Source organism: Durio zibethinus, chromosome 26, assembly GCF_047325235.1.
Source record: "Durio zibethinus cultivar Kanyao isolate XHJ-2024 chromosome 26, ASM4732523v1, whole genome shotgun sequence".
NCBI lineage: Eukaryota > Viridiplantae > Streptophyta > Magnoliopsida > Malvales > Malvaceae > Durio > Durio zibethinus.
The window spans coordinates 9703971-9720882 of NC_143187.1; the positions used below are offsets into that span (position 1 = coordinate 9703971).

A 16912-nucleotide genomic window follows, 5' to 3' on the forward strand; every position below is an offset into this window, starting at 1 on the left:
ATACATATATAAATATAAAATTAAATAAATAATAAAATATATTTATATATATCAGGACAAAATAAAACATTTTAAATTTGTATCTAGCTCGACCACGATTTTTGAAAAAAAACTCAATTTGATCCTAAATTAAAAAAGTGCATCTATTATATTTTAAAATATTAAAAACTCTAAGATATGGGATGTTTTGTTATTTTTCTAAAATTTATTTATCAATTTCTTTTAGTATAAAATTTAACTAATCTAAAAAATAAACAACAAAAAAGTGAAAAGAAAAAAAAAATGTCACGTTTACACATTCGTTGGTCTTCTTTTTTTTTAAAAAAATTAATTTTAAAAAAGAAAAACAATACAAAAAATTGAAAAAAAAAAAAGTTACTATACAATATTAGCAATGATGAACTTTTCTGAAAAAATTATATACAGATATATATCATGAACTAAAAAAAAAAAGAATTGATCCTGACATGACGTTGGAACTTTTGCTAATATTATTTTTTTAACTTATCAAATTTAAAAAATAACAAAATATATGTTTTAAATAATAATATCAAATGGGTACCATATTAAAAATTTTTTAAATATTTTAAAATATATATTAAATTAAAAATTAAAAAAAGTAAATAAAAAAAATAAAAAAAAACAAATGACTGGAGATGCTATATACTCTTGATACCAAATGTGTTTAATAAAGTATTAAAATCTCATAAAATTATTTATTAAATATCTTAAAAAATAAAAAAATAACGTATTTTCAATATCAAATGAATCTCACACAAAAATTAAAATATAAACAATCTTTATTAATTTTTTAAAACAAAAAATATAAAAATAAAAGCAAAATAAAATTTTTTTGATATATATAAAAAAATAAAATTTTTAAAATTACTTTTTATAATTTAAAAATATTTATTAAATATTAAAAATTAAAAAAATAAAAAAGTAGCTAGTGCCGTCACGTGGTACAATAGAACTCATGTATAAATAGATATATTGATATTGGTTTAACATTCCACCTACCGAAAACAAAAAAAAAAAAAGCAAAGAACAAACAGAAAAACAAGGAGCAAGAAACGGGCAAAACGGGCACCTTCGAAAAAAAAAAAAAAAAAGGCTTAAATCACAAAATTATAAACCACTAGTTCCATCCTACCTTCTAAATTTCCTCTGTCTTGCTCTTTTTTTATGCCAAAGAAGCTCCCGCAACCGTTCTATATCTTAATCTCTTCCCCTCCTTTATCAGGAAGGGCAGAGCTTAGGCATTACAAAAAGCCTCTCTCTCTTTCACAACTTCTCTTTCATTTCAGAAAGTTAGCATTTTTTTCTTTCTTTTTAACGTTCCCGAAATGGGTTCCAAGGTCTGGCTGACGTTCCTTCTCTTGGCCTTGTCAATGGTGGCCGAGTCCACTCCATTTGACGAGGACAGCTGGGGTCTCGCCCATTTTGGCAACGATGATATAAATTCATGCATTGACGGACAGTGTAACGTTGAAGATGTAACCGAGGCATTGATGGATTCCGAGACAACTCGTCGCCAACTTGCTCAGAGGAAAAGATACATTAGCTATGGAGCCCTTAAGGCCAACTCAGCCCCATGCAACCGTCGTGGTCAGTCCTACTACAACTGTCACAATAGGAAAAGAGCTAACCCTTACAATCGTGGTTGCAGCGCCATCACGCATTGCTATAGGTACACTAGTTGAAGAGAAAGTTTACCCATGAGAGAGAATCAAACCCAAAAAAGAAAAACGTTTCTATTTTCATCCTTAAGATATATTCCACGATGTTGAGTTATTGAGCTTGCAATATTTCCTCCTCCAAATCTCCTTCCTCTTCTTCATCCTTCTCTTGTTTCAAAACAAACAAACAAAAACAAAAAAAGTTATCAGTTGTATTTTGGCTTGGTTTTTGGTCATAAATATATATATATATATATGTTTTATATGTGTTAATCAAGGGTGGTGCAACAGAGGGTCAAGGTGTTCTTTCTTTTGTAATTTGCTCTTCCTTATCGTTTTTAATATGTATTTTATGAACGTAAAAAAGGCTAGAATATATATATATATATATATATATATGTATATGCGTGTGCGCATGTTGTATTATTATAAAATATAATAATGAGTTTGCTAGGATTTTCTCTTTGCATGCAGGTCAATTTATTTTTTTCTTTTATTTTGAGCAAAAAAAATTCAACTAATCATTGAATTAAATGCCGAATGCAATTTTTTATTGTTAATGATATCTTAAGCTATATGTTTTTATTAAAAATGTTTTTCTCTCTTTTTTTTTTTTTAATTCTCAAAGGTACATAAACTTTAATGTTTTTCATTTGGAATATTCCTACCTATATCAAATATGTGTGGAAGTTTAATCTCATCTAAATGGTAATGATCACTTTCTACATATATAAGATGAAGCATATCATTTTATTATTGACATAAGCTTAGATGAATGTATTTGTAGAAGCATATCTTTAATTAAAATGAATGTTATAAATTAATTTGAATCTTATTTTTCCTAATTTGATTTTAAGAATTAAAAAAAAATTTGAATGCTTGAATGATCATAACTTAATTTAAAGCATCCGAGCATTTAAAAAAGAAGAAGAAAGAAATAGAAGATCATACGTCAGTAAACACGAGGAAGTGACCAATCCTCAAATTTCGGTTCAACTTTGGGGCCAAAAAAATCATCCAAATTAAAATACAGACGTAAATTTCAGAGGTGATGAAAGGGTTTTGTCAATAATTCAGATTGTCACAATCGCAAATTGCCAAACAAACTTTCAATCAAATTACGCTTTTTTTTTGGGTACTCTTCATCTTCCAATGCCTTGATTCCATTACACTCACGTCTGTCCCCTTGAATACACCCCCTTTTTTCCCCTTTCAAAGTTCAAATATTTGTAATATTAAGTTACATTAGCCTCATCTGTTTGTCAACTTCTTACCATGTCAATGTATAGTAACCCTAGTTCTTATCTATGTTTTTTTTTTTTCTTTTAATATTTTTTGGTAAAAAATAAGGTCAAAATAAAGTTTATTTTTCATTGACTATTACAATTTTAATAAATTTTTTATATTTGAGATCGTCACATATTGAATTTGATGATTAAAATTGTCTACAATAGCAACTAATACTTCAAGTAGATATAATAGCATAAAAATTAACTGTCAAATTCTTGAATCAAGTTTATAATAAGTTGGATTAAACTGATAATTGGGGGAAAAAGTGGGTTGATAGATGAGCTGAAGGCCCGCCATGTGTAAAAAATGGGTTCACTCTTTTTGATAGTGAAGGGAGAAGACGACTTGAGCTAATAATTTGGCACGGTGCTCAATTCAGTGCACATGGATATTTGAAAATTGCCAATAAATGACCCACCAACCGCAGGGCTGCATAGTCTTTCAAAACCAATATATTCACACAAACAAACAAAGGAAGGCAAGAAAAACAAACATTAGAGGTGATCCCCAGACCATGTTTTCTGGCTTTCCCTATTTAATCACAGTTTCTTTGTTCTTTTATTTTCTTCTTGCTTGGCTTTCATCATCACGAGTCCCACTTCGCCTTCCCACCTGCACTTTCTCATGTCCCCATTCACTACAGTTTGGTCTCTTTTAAGTAAAAAAAAAGAAAACTTAAAACTGTTTAAGTGCAAGATTCAAAGAAAGAACTAACTTTGCTTGATTGCTTTTACAACAATTCAAGGTTTTATAGTATATTTTAGTACCCTCAGGCAACTTAAAAGAAAAAATGGGTCATTGCTTTCTCTTTCCTTCCACCTCCTCTTATCCCAATTGGGTACTTGAATTCACTGTCCTAATAACATACGATTGTGTGGCTGAAAAGATTTATTACTTTTTTTTTATAGAACATTAGACCCCACCACCCACATACATCAACAGACAACCTTATGACCAAAAATCATATGTAACTTCTAAAATTTTCAATATTTAAAGTTGCATCGGATGGTTAAGATTGAATGGGACCCATTTCATATCCAATAGTGACATTATTTTTCATGATGACCCATTACGGTGGATCTACCCACAAGGTCAATATAATAGACTGGAAATTGTTGAATAGAGCCTAGACCATAGTGTGACGAAGTAGAAAATAATAAATGTACAAAATCACTAAATAAGAAAATTAAGAGTGCTTGGACAGTTGAAATAAAATAAAAGCACATATAAATGCCTGCCCCTCTTGGCATCTTTTTTTTTTTTCCTCTTGAGGAAAAAAAAAACCCAAAAAAGTCAAGATTCCTTGCCTATTTATCTACTCTTTCTTTGACAGCTAGCCTCAAAGCTGCTTTTGCCATTTGATACAAACAAAACTTTACCAATCCAAATTCCTCTCTCTCCTTTTAATTTCATCTGCACTTCTTACGATGTTTATTAAAATCTAAAAGTAATGGAACTAATTTGGATCCAAGACTCTCAGTCAATTACCTTTTGCATTTATTGATCGAAAAGAATTGCCAGAGTAAAAAGCTAGTAAAAAACACTGATTCTCCCCTCCAATTCAATTCCCAGTCATTGATAATTACTAAAAAAACCACTGTAATTTCTCAAATTACCAAAATTCAAGTCCTCATTTCACTAAGCTAAATTTTTTTTTTTTTATTTATGTTCTTATTTTTCTTCACTCAAAGTCTAAAATTTCCTAGCATCCAAACATAACAAAGAAATAAATTAAGTCAAACAAAGCATATAGTTTTACAATTGAAGCAAAGATTTTCTCTTCGTTCCTCTTAAAGTATCCAACATTACAAATCTAGTCTCGTTTTTTCCCCTTCCTTTCTCATTCCCCAAATTCAGTGCCCCAACGATATATAAAAATCTTACATCAACAACAACATCAAAAGAAGCAAAAGAACCTAAAAAATAATTATTTTACTTCAAGAAGTGGAAGAACCTGAAACTCTAGGTGAAGTAACCGGAAAAAGTGGGAGAAGCCTAGGCTCCGAATCTCGCGGCGTAGATGCCGGTGATGGATGCAAATAAAAACCCTTCTCTTTAATTGCCTTCTCTTCAGCGTCCTTGTCTAGTTTCGCATTATTATTAAAACAACTCGTGTAATTGCCAGGTCCAGATCGGTCAAACGGGTCGGGTATCAAGGGAGTAACAGGGCTAAGAGCCAAAGAAGGGAAGTCAAGAACGCTAGGGGATAATATTTCGGGTTTTCGAGGCGAAAATCCGGAATTGGTAGAGCTAAAAACTGGGTTCAAAGGGTTGATCTTGAGGTTCTTGAGGGAGCTCCTTCGCTCGTATAGCCTAAACCCAGAATTTTGCTTGTTTTTGGGGATGGATTTGATGGGAGGGATGTGGGTTTTCGGGTACAGGTCGGATTGAGGGGAGGCAGCTGGTTTGGTGGAAGAAGCAAGCTTGGCGGTCTCGGAGGATCCCGTGAGCATCTGGACGACTTGCTTGAAAGAGGAAGTGTCGGCTTGGACGAAGGTTGTCGGGTACGGGTTGGCGGATTCAGATCTGGTGATGGGTTTGGGCTGTTGCGGCGCCGGAGTTGGTGATGGTGGGTTGGTGTTGTTGCTGCTACTGGTGCTGCTGTTGGGACTGTGACTTTTGGGAGATGCAAGAAAATTCGAGTTTGGGCTCTGCCTTGGAGAGGTTTCCATTTGGATTTTTTTTTTTTTTTTTGGTCTTTTGAAGGAGCTTTGATCTTTGGAAGGAAAGGAGTAAAAGAAGAAGGGAAATGCAGAGGAAAAAAGGGTGAGAGCGAGGGAGATTAGCTGTGAAGCGGAGAGAGTTTTTGGTACTTTTGATTTTGGTTTGGTAAGAAATGTTCTGGAGGGGACTTTGCGGTCTTTTCAGTTGTGTCTAAAACCCTATTCCCTCATCCATGGATGTTGTTAGACACGCGCCGCATCATTAAATTAAATTCTGAAGAAATTATTATCATATGGTATGGAAAATCTATCTTTTAACGGTGTAAGTTTAGATTGAATTATTGCATTAAAAGCAATTAATTCACCATAAAATCATTGAAGATTAGGTCAAGACAACTTTACACAACTTTCTCTTCCAATATTTATACTATCCCAAAACTCAATTAAATTTATTCATCAAACATAGAATTTTGTTGATATAGGTCTTAATATCTTTGTCATTGTGTTCATTAATTTTATAAAGTTTCATTATTAATTATATTTACTTGATCCAAAGTTATGTTATATGAAATTTAAAATTTATTTTTTATTCATATAAAATGATATTCAATAAATTTAAATTTTAAATATTAATAATATTAATTTTTTTATTTAAAATATTATGTTATATGTAATTAAGCTATATGCTATAAAAAATTATCAAGTAAAATCTCTAATTTTTTAACCAATAAGCACAGGTATTTCAATTGTTATGAGTTTTTTCTTTATTCAAAATTTGTTGGTTGAACATTTCCATTCGGTAAATGGCGAAAAAACATCTCAACGCTCGTAACGTAGAAGGTGATGCTGAATCGTCTGTATAATGGAGCGAGTGGAATTACACGCGCCAAAATCGAGAGTGTGGATCGATTATGGGAGTCCAAGTGGTAACTTGCCACTGGTGGTGTGTGGAATTTCAGATGCAATGGGTGGAACCAGAAGAAAGAATGAAAATTTAGCGTTAAAGTTGTTTTGAATTGACGTACACAACCTTTTGGGTCTGACTGCAGTAAGAAAGGACCGTATATTTATTTATTTATTTAAGGTAAAAATAATTATTTAAATTATTTATATTTTATTATTATAAATTAAATTTTTTAATTTTTAATTTCAAATCAATTAATTTTTTAAATATTTACTTTTACTTCAATTAAATTTTTAACCGGACAAAATCAACATTAATGGTTAATAAATTTTTATCTGATAAATATTTAAAAATTTAATTATTTATCAATAAAATAATAAAAATTTAAATTTTTATTAAATTTTTATTAAAAAATTTGTTGACCCTTTAACTTTTATTTAACGAATATATCAAACAATCACTTCTCTTTATCATTTAATTAGCTAATTAATTTATGTATTAGCTCTACTATATTTATTTATTTTTTGCATACTTATTTATCATTATTGTATTATTAATGCTTTGTTCAATTTTATTAGGAGTACTTACTCCCTTCATCCAATAAGTTTAGTTTGTTTTTTTTTTTTTTTTGGTTAATTGGTTAATTTTGATTATTGATATTTTAATTATTTTATTAAATTAATTTTTATAAAATCATATTTAAAAATTTTGTCATTCAAGATTTTGAAAAAATAATTTTCATATTTTAATATATTTAAAATAAAAATATTGACAATTAAATATTAAATTATTATATTATTTATGAGACAACAAAAAGGAACTGTTATTGTATGTACTGCTTTGCTTTTCGGAGGCGTGTGCATTTAAATCATGAACGACTCAAGATACTATAGGATTTTATTTGTACAGGAGTGATATTTTCGGTATAAATATTCATTAAAAAGAAAGAGATTGCAATATTTTCTTATAAGATTTAGATGCTTCCTAAGTCCAACCTATCTTTCCTTATGTTCTTATAAGATATTTTAAATTAATTGAAATTTTAATTATGATTTTTATAATTTTTTATGTATTTGGTTGTTAGCAAAATTTACATTATCTAAAATATAACAAAACATAATGGTGAAGTAGTTAATTCATTTGAAAAATGAATTCGAGAATGGAAAATCAAAGCCTTCTTATTTGTTTTGGTTTATGTATATGGAGGGTCAGGGGACCACGATCGGAATAGATTATTATATCAAGTAGACATCATTGTTGGTAGTTTGTCACGTACGAATTGTATTAAGCTTATTGTCAGTGAGATCCTTCTTTGTGTTTATGTCCCCACTCCCCACCCCCCCAATGATATTTATTCCTTAATTGCTTATTTCTTTTTATCAATAAAATCAGATTTAACCATTGCCTTGGAGAAATTTGGTCCCCAACTGTCTTCGGAAAGTTTTGCAAAATTTCAATCATTCACTTGCTAACACACATGTATTAGGATCCAAATTTAAATTCGAATTTAATCAAATTTGATTTAATAAAAAAGATTTAACGTTCAAAATTAAAATAATCTGAACTTAACTGAATCTTGAGCCAATTCACAATGCCCAAATTTACGGAAACTGGCTCGTTTGTTACATGCCAACATAAAAGAAAATCCAATTGCAAGTTGCATTGTTGTTGATCAAGGACAAAGAGAAAACCATCAAAGACGAAAGGGGCGAAACTGAAAAGTGAAAAAAAAAGTTTCCACCAATTCGGGGATATGGAGAGTATTGGGATGTTGATAAATATACCCAAATATTTCCCACAAGGTCAGAACGCAATGTTGCCCACATTGAAGTTGATACTTATTTTTGCCAGTATCCTAAGCTGCACCGAAAAGTTAAAAATAATAAAAAGAAAAAAAAAAGTGAAAAATGAGAGGTGAATCTAATTCTCATTTACGTTAACCCTGGAAACCAAGTGCTGTAAAAAGGTGAAGAGTGAGAAGGGAAAAAGGGACCACATTTGGCCACTTCCATTCCCACAACAGGGAGGGGAGAGGGAACTGATTTTTCGGTGCTTTTAAGCTGTTCCTTTCATGGAAGAGACACCATTTATGAAATTGGAAAATGGCAGATGCATACAACTTGGCACGTTTACAAAACATTGCAATCTTGATGTATTTGACATAGGAATTCCCCCCACTTTCCTATCCCTACACATTTCAGCCGTCGAAATTATTTAAATCCTATTCCACTTACTTTAGTTTGGCTTGGGATATAATTAATAACGGGCTCATGAATGAGTTTTACTGTTTTAAGCATAAAAACAAATTACTCAATGAGTTTTAGGGTGATCAGAATCACTAAAAACAAGTATGTATTTGATGTTAATTGAAGTACTCCAAAAAGAAGGAATTAAGTATTTAAAGATGGGTTGGGTAGGTAAAGAGGACATATGGTGATATTAACAAATTTACCAAAATATAGATATTAGTTTGATTGATTATTGCTTCTTTTGGATGGACATGAGAAAAATTTTCATCCTATTGAAGTGTCGTTTTGTAACTAATCTTTCTCTTTCACCGTCCTTTCATAAATTAAGGTTTTTGGGTTAGGTTGTGCTGACTCGGATCATTTTTAGTGTAGCTACTTGGAAAATTTTTGTCTACTTTGGTAGAGCTGAAATGGAAGCTTTACCTTTGCCTTTGCCTTCCTTCCCCCTGAAATTTAAACGTACTTTTTATAAATATGGTTTTATTATCCAATTTAGTTAGGCTTCATTAAGAAAAACAATAAAAAAAGATAGCAAGTATAAAAATGGACAGAAGGTAGCATTTAACATTTTTGTGCCCTTGCATTAAAACTACAAAATAAAACAAATTTAAATGAACTGAAAAGAAAATTGGTTTTTGTAGTTTAGACTGTAGAGGCATTCATTGCCTTAGGTTGCCGGCTTGCTGCTAAATCAAATTCTGTAAACAATTCCAAATATTGTCACCTTACCTCCCCTTTTTCATGGATTAAGGGATGAGTGACTTTGAATCCAAATTCCAAACATTTGATGCTTAATGTATGCTTCAACTGTTTTCATTGGGACCCAAAAGGGGAAAACAAAGGCATAGACAAGCAAATATATGGGTCTATCTAAGCCTAATTACCACACTGAGGTAGGAAATAAAGAAGGCCCAACTAGCAATCCTTGAAGTCACCTAGTGCTGATCACTCGAAGTTCAGGTTTAGTCTAAAGGGCTTTTGCGCACCCAATTTCGGCAGCAAATCTGACACTTGGTTGCAGTCCAATTACTCTCCCTGAAAGTGTTATTCAGCCTTTTCCTCAATGGAATCAATGATCTGCAATCTTCATTCGTCAATCAACGTTCAAGGGGTCACATGTGTGTGAATCTGTGATAGCACTTATAGTTTATTAGAATAGCTATATTTTCCATCCATGACGCAATTTTATACTAGATGATATATCTCGCCATCACTGTCAAGCAACTAAAAGCTCTCTCTAGTTTTCTGTATACAGAAGTTTAACCAAGATTTTTTTTTTTCTTGGCACATTTAGAGATTGGGGCAGGAGCTTTGGCTGCTGGCCCTGGTAGAACCCAGGACTTGCAAGGAAACAACAAACAGCCCTTGTGCTGAATCTTTACTTTCCCACGATCCTTTGTAAGATGCTCATGGAATAGTAGTAGTAGTAGTAGTGGTAGTATATTTACTATTACTATCTTTTTCGGAAATAAACGATGGAATCAGATAGATTAGAAACAAGATTGGCACATAGTTTATCCTGCCATATCAGCTAGAAGCAGGGCTTCCAAAAACTCTAGGAGTTCCCAAAAAGTAACAAAAAAAGGTTCATTACAGACCCAATTAGAACAGATCCTACTACTTAAATTAGAGTCATTACAGACCATGTTAGAGAGTTTCTTGCTCCCAATGCACGTCAGCGCATCGATTGTCTTCCCCGAACACATTTTTAATACAATGCTCGAGGAACTCCCCTAGCAGTTTCCTGCAGTCATAAACCAACGGTTGAAGCATATGACATTATTAGCAGTAGTACTTTTAATCAGAGAAATAGCAGTGACAGAATCAGTTTCAATTTCAGGGTTAGAGATGTTGAGTTGTTTTGCAAGAGCTAAGCCATCTCGAGGGGCCCAGAGCTCTGCAACAGTATTGGTACTAGTACCAATAAACCTAGCCGACCCTGCAACCCGTCGCCCTTCATGATCTCTGATCACCGTCCCCGCTCCAGCTTTGCCAGGATTTCCAATGGCAGATCCATCCGTATTAAGCTTGAACCACCCCTGGGCTGGCCTATACCATCTGACAGGGATAAGGCTTCTCTATAGAACCTTTGAATTTTCTGATTTATCGCAAAGTATTCACCAGCTTTCACCATAGCCTTTGGCCCCATCGACTTGTGTCCTTGAAGGTTCGCTGGTTTCGTTCAGGCCACATCTCCCAAATAATATGAACAAACGGTAAAAACCAAGGAATTCCATGTTGGTCCGAGCGGTGTTTAGAGAGAGCATTCACCTGAGTCCAATCTTTAAACTCCATATCATTCGGACTGTTGATGACATATTTCTGCTCCACCCAAATCTGGTTTGCCCAAGGGCAATCTCTAAACATGTGTTGCAGATTTTTAGACTCATGGTTGCAGAACATGCATTGGTTTATCAGATTCAAACCTCTCCTAGTAAGAAATTCCTTGGTAGGAAGAATTTCATGCATACATTCCCAGGTGAAGAATTGGAGTTTGGGGAGGACGTCCAATTTCCAAATCCAGTAAAATCTACATTCTTCGAATGTACTACTAGCACCTTTAATAAGATCATAGGCTGACCGAGTGGTGAACTGACCATCATTCGTTTCTCTCCAACAGAGACTATCGCTACCATGTCTAAACAGCTGGCACGGCACTGCTCTGATTTTACTATTACTATTTGGAAAGTGCCTTAATTTCCAAAATAAATAAACAAGAGTTACCAAAACACGAAGAATAGAAAGCAATCAAAAGCGTAATGTCTTAATATTACTTTTGGTCCGGCATGTCTAAAATCTTCCACGCTTGAGTTGCCTTTCATGAACAAAAAAAAAAAAAAAGAGAAAAGTTTCGTCTAAATTCATATACTGTTATACTGCAATTTTCACCTGTCATCATTCGAAAGCAACAACATGGTTAACCATATTGATAAGATCATAGGCTGACCGAGTGGTGAACTGACCATCATTCGTTTCTCTCCAACAGAGACTATCGCTACCATGTCTAAACAGCTGGCACGGCACTGCTCTGATTTTACTATTACTATTTGGAAAGTGCCTTAATTTCCAAAATAAATAAACAAGAGTTACCAAAACACGAAGAATAGAAAGCAATCAAAAGCGTAATGTCTTAATATTACTTTTGGTCCGGCATGTCTAAAATCTTCCACGCTTGAGTTGCCTTTCATGAACAAAAAAAAAAAAAAAGAGAAAAAGTTTCGTCTAAATTCATATACTGTTATACTGCAATTTTCACCTGTCATCATTCGAAAGCAACAACATGGTTAACCATATCCAAACTTCATCATTGCGCAATATTTCTTGTCAAAGTGAGACCATCGGTCGGACACTTAGATGAGACATATATAACCTTTGCAATCAATTTGAATTGGTCAAAAGAGAATCAAAGGGTATGTGAACTGTATTTTCATTCTTTTATATACTTTTCAATAAATGGGAGATTTATATTTTTAACCCTTTCAAAAAGTCACGTCTGCCACAAGGCAGACCACATACACTACTCCCAATGGGTATTCCCATATTTTTCTTTATCCTCGTTACCGTTGTTAAATAAGATTATCCCAATCTTCCTAGGGACATCGGAAAAATTTGAAAGAAAAGGTTTGAATCATTGTTAGAAATAAGAATTAATAGTAGTAGTAGTTGAAAAACAATCGTTGATTATTCGTCACTAATCTATTTCCATATATGACTATCATTTATTGTCACTCAAAGCAACGCACTGAACAAAAGGGCCATTACAATAAGCTAGGAAACTTTTTAAGTAGTGGGAACACATAAAGAACAATGATGGGAAGAGTGCGAGCTCAAACAGTAGAATTCTAGTTTTAATAACATTTGGGCTCGAAAGCCAATGGCCCAACAGTGTAGAGAATAAATGGGAGCTTGTTTGCAATGAATGGTTTCTCAGGCCTCAAGGTGGCACCCTTCAATCCACCGTGGAAATTAGATGGCTTGCTGCATGAAGCCAATGGTGACGATACAAGGGAGACCGTGCATTTGTGGGCTCCAAAGCTGGTTATGGTCTTTGGTGCTTGCAGGAAGAAATAGCCGTTCTTGTCAGTTTTGGCTTGGACCGCTAGCTTGTATTTGGTGTTTTTGCATGCTAGCTTTACAGTAGTACCTGCCAAAAAATACCAAAGAGCTCAGCTGAGTCAGTATTCGAGTATAGCTAAATTTACTTGTAAAAGGCAAAAATTATTTTGTTTCAAACTAGGGTGCTACAAAAAGGCACGCCGGTCATTGATGTTGCATACACCTAGAAGTATAAGCTCTGCTGAACAAAAAAAAAAGTGAGCTCTGTTGAAAAAAAGGTAAAGTTTGCTTTAACCCATAAAACGCCAAGCTGTGGATGTTACCCACACATGGAAGTTGGATTGGAACCAAGAAACAAGCTTCTCTCTCTCACTCAAAATTCAAAATACAAGTTTTCCATTCAAACAAAATGCAAGTCACATCAGTAAATCATGGCATACACATAATATAATTTTATATGCATGCATTTGATTCCAACATTCATTGTTTATATGCAGACAAGAGATGTACATGCATACCTAAATCGAAATGATTATACCATTAAAAAAACAATGGCAAATGATTCTAAATGCAAATGGATGAAATCAAGCATTGCACTTGAAAGTTCTTTGTTTAGTGAATAAGATTAAGTATTATTATCTTATTCTTTGTTTGTTTTAAATGAAAGTTTGCTTAGTCTTTTTTATTAGCACTACCAAGATAGATTTCGAACTGACCAAAAATTGGTTTAGCTCCCAAGAGAGTGTCGGATCCAGCGTACTTGCATGACTTGCAATAAACTACGCCCTGAACTGCCACAAGACTCCTTAGAGGCTTTGGGTGAGTTGGTGGCTTAGCCGGATGATGATATGGTAGGTGTCTTGGTGGGTGCACTGGTGTCTTAGTCGGGGGCTGAGTTGGTAGCGTGGTTGGAGGATGAGATGGTGTATTGGTTGGTGGGTGAACTGGTGGCTTGGGTGGTGGATAAACTGGTGCAGGAGTAGGGGCTTTGGGTGGGGGGTAAACAGGTGGATGGATTGGGGGCTTAGCGGGTGAGGAGGTTGGCGGGTGAGGGTGGGGGTGGGGATGGGGATGGGGGTGAGGGTGGTGGTGGTGGTGGTGGTGTTGGCTTGGTGGGTGACTAGGTGGAATTATAGGTAAAATTCCAGGGTAATGAGGAGGGAAAGCCTCAGGCAAAATTTGAGCAGACACTATGAAGCTGCTCACTAAGAGCAGTGAAAGCTGCCCAAGCAGAACAGCTTTAGCTGCTGCTAAAAACTCCATATTTTGGTAAGCCATAGATACAAGAAAGATGGTGAAGTTGGGGTGTCCTAAGGTGGGAATTTATAGGGGCTAAGAAATGATTCTCTGCAGTTTATTGATGAAATCTCTTTTTATAATGGTGTCGGATAGGGTTGTAGGCTACTATAGATATTCAAGAAATGAAAAAGAAGATTACTATTATCAAGTATTAAGCACCCTTTGAAGATTGAGTTCATAACTTTAAACGCGTAAACCAAATTGGAATTGTTTTTTAGTGCCAATATTATTATCAAGTATTAAGCACCCTTTGAAGGTCGAAAATTTTAGCTTTGATTTTGTGGTCAAGTGGCAGAGCGTCTTCATATGCAGAAAAAATGGTAAAATATTAATGGAATTTTGCCCATGCTGCAAGGAAATGAACAAGTATCGAGTAGTGAACCATTTTTGTAAATTGGAAAATTTATTCGTGAGTCTTTTGGTTTGGGCAATCATAGGGTTCCCTGAAGTGGGTAAAAGGGCAATGAAAAAGGTTTGAACATGGCGACGAAGAAAAAGTGGAGGGTAAAATGATAGGAATCCGAGCTGCCATGGATGAGAGTATTGTGGGTTAAAAGGATTTTGAAGTTTTTAGCCTATTAATATCAAGAAACTCTTGTGATGACAAAAATAGGCGTGGAGATGCAAACAAAGCATTGGGCCCATGCCCCGTCCAACGGTCTTTGTTCCCCCCACAAATCAGATTACCCATCTTTCAAGGACAAGTTTCAATGAATAATAAAAAAAAAAAGCTTGAATTGTTTTGTTTCATTTCTATTTTTTCATATATTTTGTTATAGAAAAAAAAAAAACCATTTAAATCATGTTTCAAGTCTCACCTCTTCCCAAACCTCACTGCTCAGTTTATGCATACAAATTAATTACATTTAAGTGTATCATTTTTTGTTAATACCTATGAAGTACTCCTACTTTTTACAAATATACAAATATGGCACTTCTTGCAATTTCGGACATTGAATCATGAGGTTGATTGCCTATATACATAATTACGCCAAGCATCCAGAGATACATCACAATGCCATAATCATAATTACCAAATTTTCAAATTAAAAAAAATTGATGTTATGAATAATTTATAAATTATATTAAAATATTAAACATGATACTTAATTTTAAAAGTTTATAATATAAAATTTAAATTATAAATATGTTAATTAATTTAATATTTTGAATATTATTTATCCGTCAAATAATATCATTTGATTATAAATGAGTGATATATTAGTTAATAAATTCAAAATTCATATATTAGTTAGAAACTTTTAAAATTTAGATATCATATTAAATATTTTGTAATAATTTAAAAATTATTCATGATATTAATATAAAAAAAATAGAGTCAAATCTTCTCTTATATTTTGTGATTAATTACTTCAATTGCAAAATACTTCGTTCATCTTAATCATATGAGTTATCTTAACTCAAAATTTGACCCTAGAAGCCTACACCAAAGGCCTTACATTGATAAGCTAATTTTTTTAATGGATCCAAATTCTTGGATCAAACAATAATCAACTTGCCAATGGACTTGGAGAATTTGTATATGCATGATACATCATATAATGTATAATTCTATGCAAATTATTATTATCAACCTTGAAACCAAATGGTGTCTATCCAGTATCTGCACCTTTGTTTTTGGTTTGTTATCATCACCAACTATAATTTATCTCCAATTAATTGATAGTATCATTCTTTACACAAATTTAGGCATATTGAAATCTGGGTATCCAAAAACTTTGACTATCACATGCATAAATAAATTTAATTATACAGCTCTTATCAAACTGAATAAAACACGAAAAATTCCATCCAAGAGGGATTTACCAGGAAACTTCTGTAGAAGTTACAATCATCAACCTGTTTATGATTAGAATGCAAAGCTAAATTCAACATTGTTTATATACAAACTAGAATTAAAATTTATCCAGAAAACCAGCCTCGTTGACCTGATTAAAAGTGCAGATTGGCAGCTTAGTTGGAAAAATTTTGAGTTAAACAGTTTACCTCCATTTACATGATAATATTACAAGTAACTAAGTACTATTATTTGATTCTGTGCCCTTCAATATAAACTTAATGGTGTTACCAGGTAACTTGTCTCCTTTAACTTATCAAAGTAGATATTGCTAGTTTCAGTTGATCGATAAATTCCCACGGCGCAAGGCAAAGTTAGATTAACTTGTCGGCGGATTTTTGTGACCCTTGAATAGTTACATAAATTGGTATTGCTTTTAAGCCAGTACCACTAATTGTTGGCAAAAGAAAAAAATGTTATTGCTAATCATTTACAATTTAATATTTGAATTAACAATTTTTTCAACTGAATAACAGAAGTTGGAGGTTAATTCAAAGTTGTAAGGAGTTGAAGTTATGATTTTTTTTTTTTTAAGGTATCAACTACCCTATTTGGCTCAAAAGGGTTGCTGTGGTGTGTAGTGTTGAGGAGTTATTTAATCTGTTTTTAGAATGTGTATATCTTCAATCATTACTACTAGATATAATGAAGCAAAAATCTGTACAGGGTATGTTCAGTCCATAACTTGCAAAACAACAAGAAATACCAGGTGTGACTCTGATAATACTCCTTCCAGGCCGGGAATAAGTCTATACATGAGAGCATATATAGCTTGTTATCAAGTTGGAGTGTAACCTTATGTAACTAGTGACGGTCGGAGACTGTTTTGCCACACGTTTCTAATTTTCTCCCTTTGTTGAGGTTGGTTCAAGCGAAATGTGGACAGCTGCGACTAACTTCATTAAGTTTATGTC

The 16912-nt window shown here is 33.2% G+C and overlaps 2 protein-coding genes and 1 pseudogene across 2 annotated transcripts; 1 reads left to right on the top strand and 2 right to left on the bottom strand.

The window, feature by feature from the left end:
* The first annotated feature begins 925 nt into the window (after positions 1 to 925).
* LOC111318738 (protein RALF-like 19 pseudogene) lies at positions 926 to 2087 on the top strand (annotated as a pseudogene).
* A 2635-nt stretch (positions 2088 to 4722) lies between these two features.
* Positions 4723 to 5802, bottom strand: LOC111318739 (VQ motif-containing protein 4-like). Its single transcript, XM_022921615.2, has one exon. It carries the CDS (start codon positions 5639 to 5641, stop codon positions 4907 to 4909), a length of 735 nt encoding a protein of 244 aa, XP_022777350.1. The 5' UTR covers positions 5642 to 5802; the 3' UTR covers positions 4723 to 4906.
* Positions 5803 to 12442: 6640 nt separating this feature from the next.
* On the bottom strand, positions 12443 to 14187 carry LOC111318740 (uncharacterized). The gene is made up of 2 exons (XM_022921616.2): positions 13558 to 14187; positions 12443 to 12929 (listed from the first exon to the last, which is right to left on the bottom strand). Exons 1-2 carry the CDS (start codon positions 14117 to 14119, stop codon positions 12634 to 12636), a joined length of 858 nt encoding a protein of 285 aa, XP_022777351.2. The 5' UTR covers positions 14120 to 14187; the 3' UTR covers positions 12443 to 12633.
* Between the last annotated feature and the right edge of the window lie 2725 nt (positions 14188 to 16912).

Excerpts from the sequence above, each read along its gene's own strand:
- LOC111318739 (XM_022921615.2), bottom strand. The coding sequence starts at position 5,641 with ATGGAAACCTCTCCAAGGCAGAGCCCAAACTCGAATTTTCTTGCATCT.
- LOC111318740 (XM_022921616.2), bottom strand. The coding sequence starts at position 14,119 with ATGGCTTACCAAAATATGGAGTTTTTAGCAGCAGCTAAAGCTGTTCTG. Across the intron at positions 12,930-13,557 it reads GGGAGCTAAACCAATTTTTG|GTACTACTGTAAAGCTAGCA; the intron begins GTCAGTTCGAAA and ends ATTTTTTGGCAG.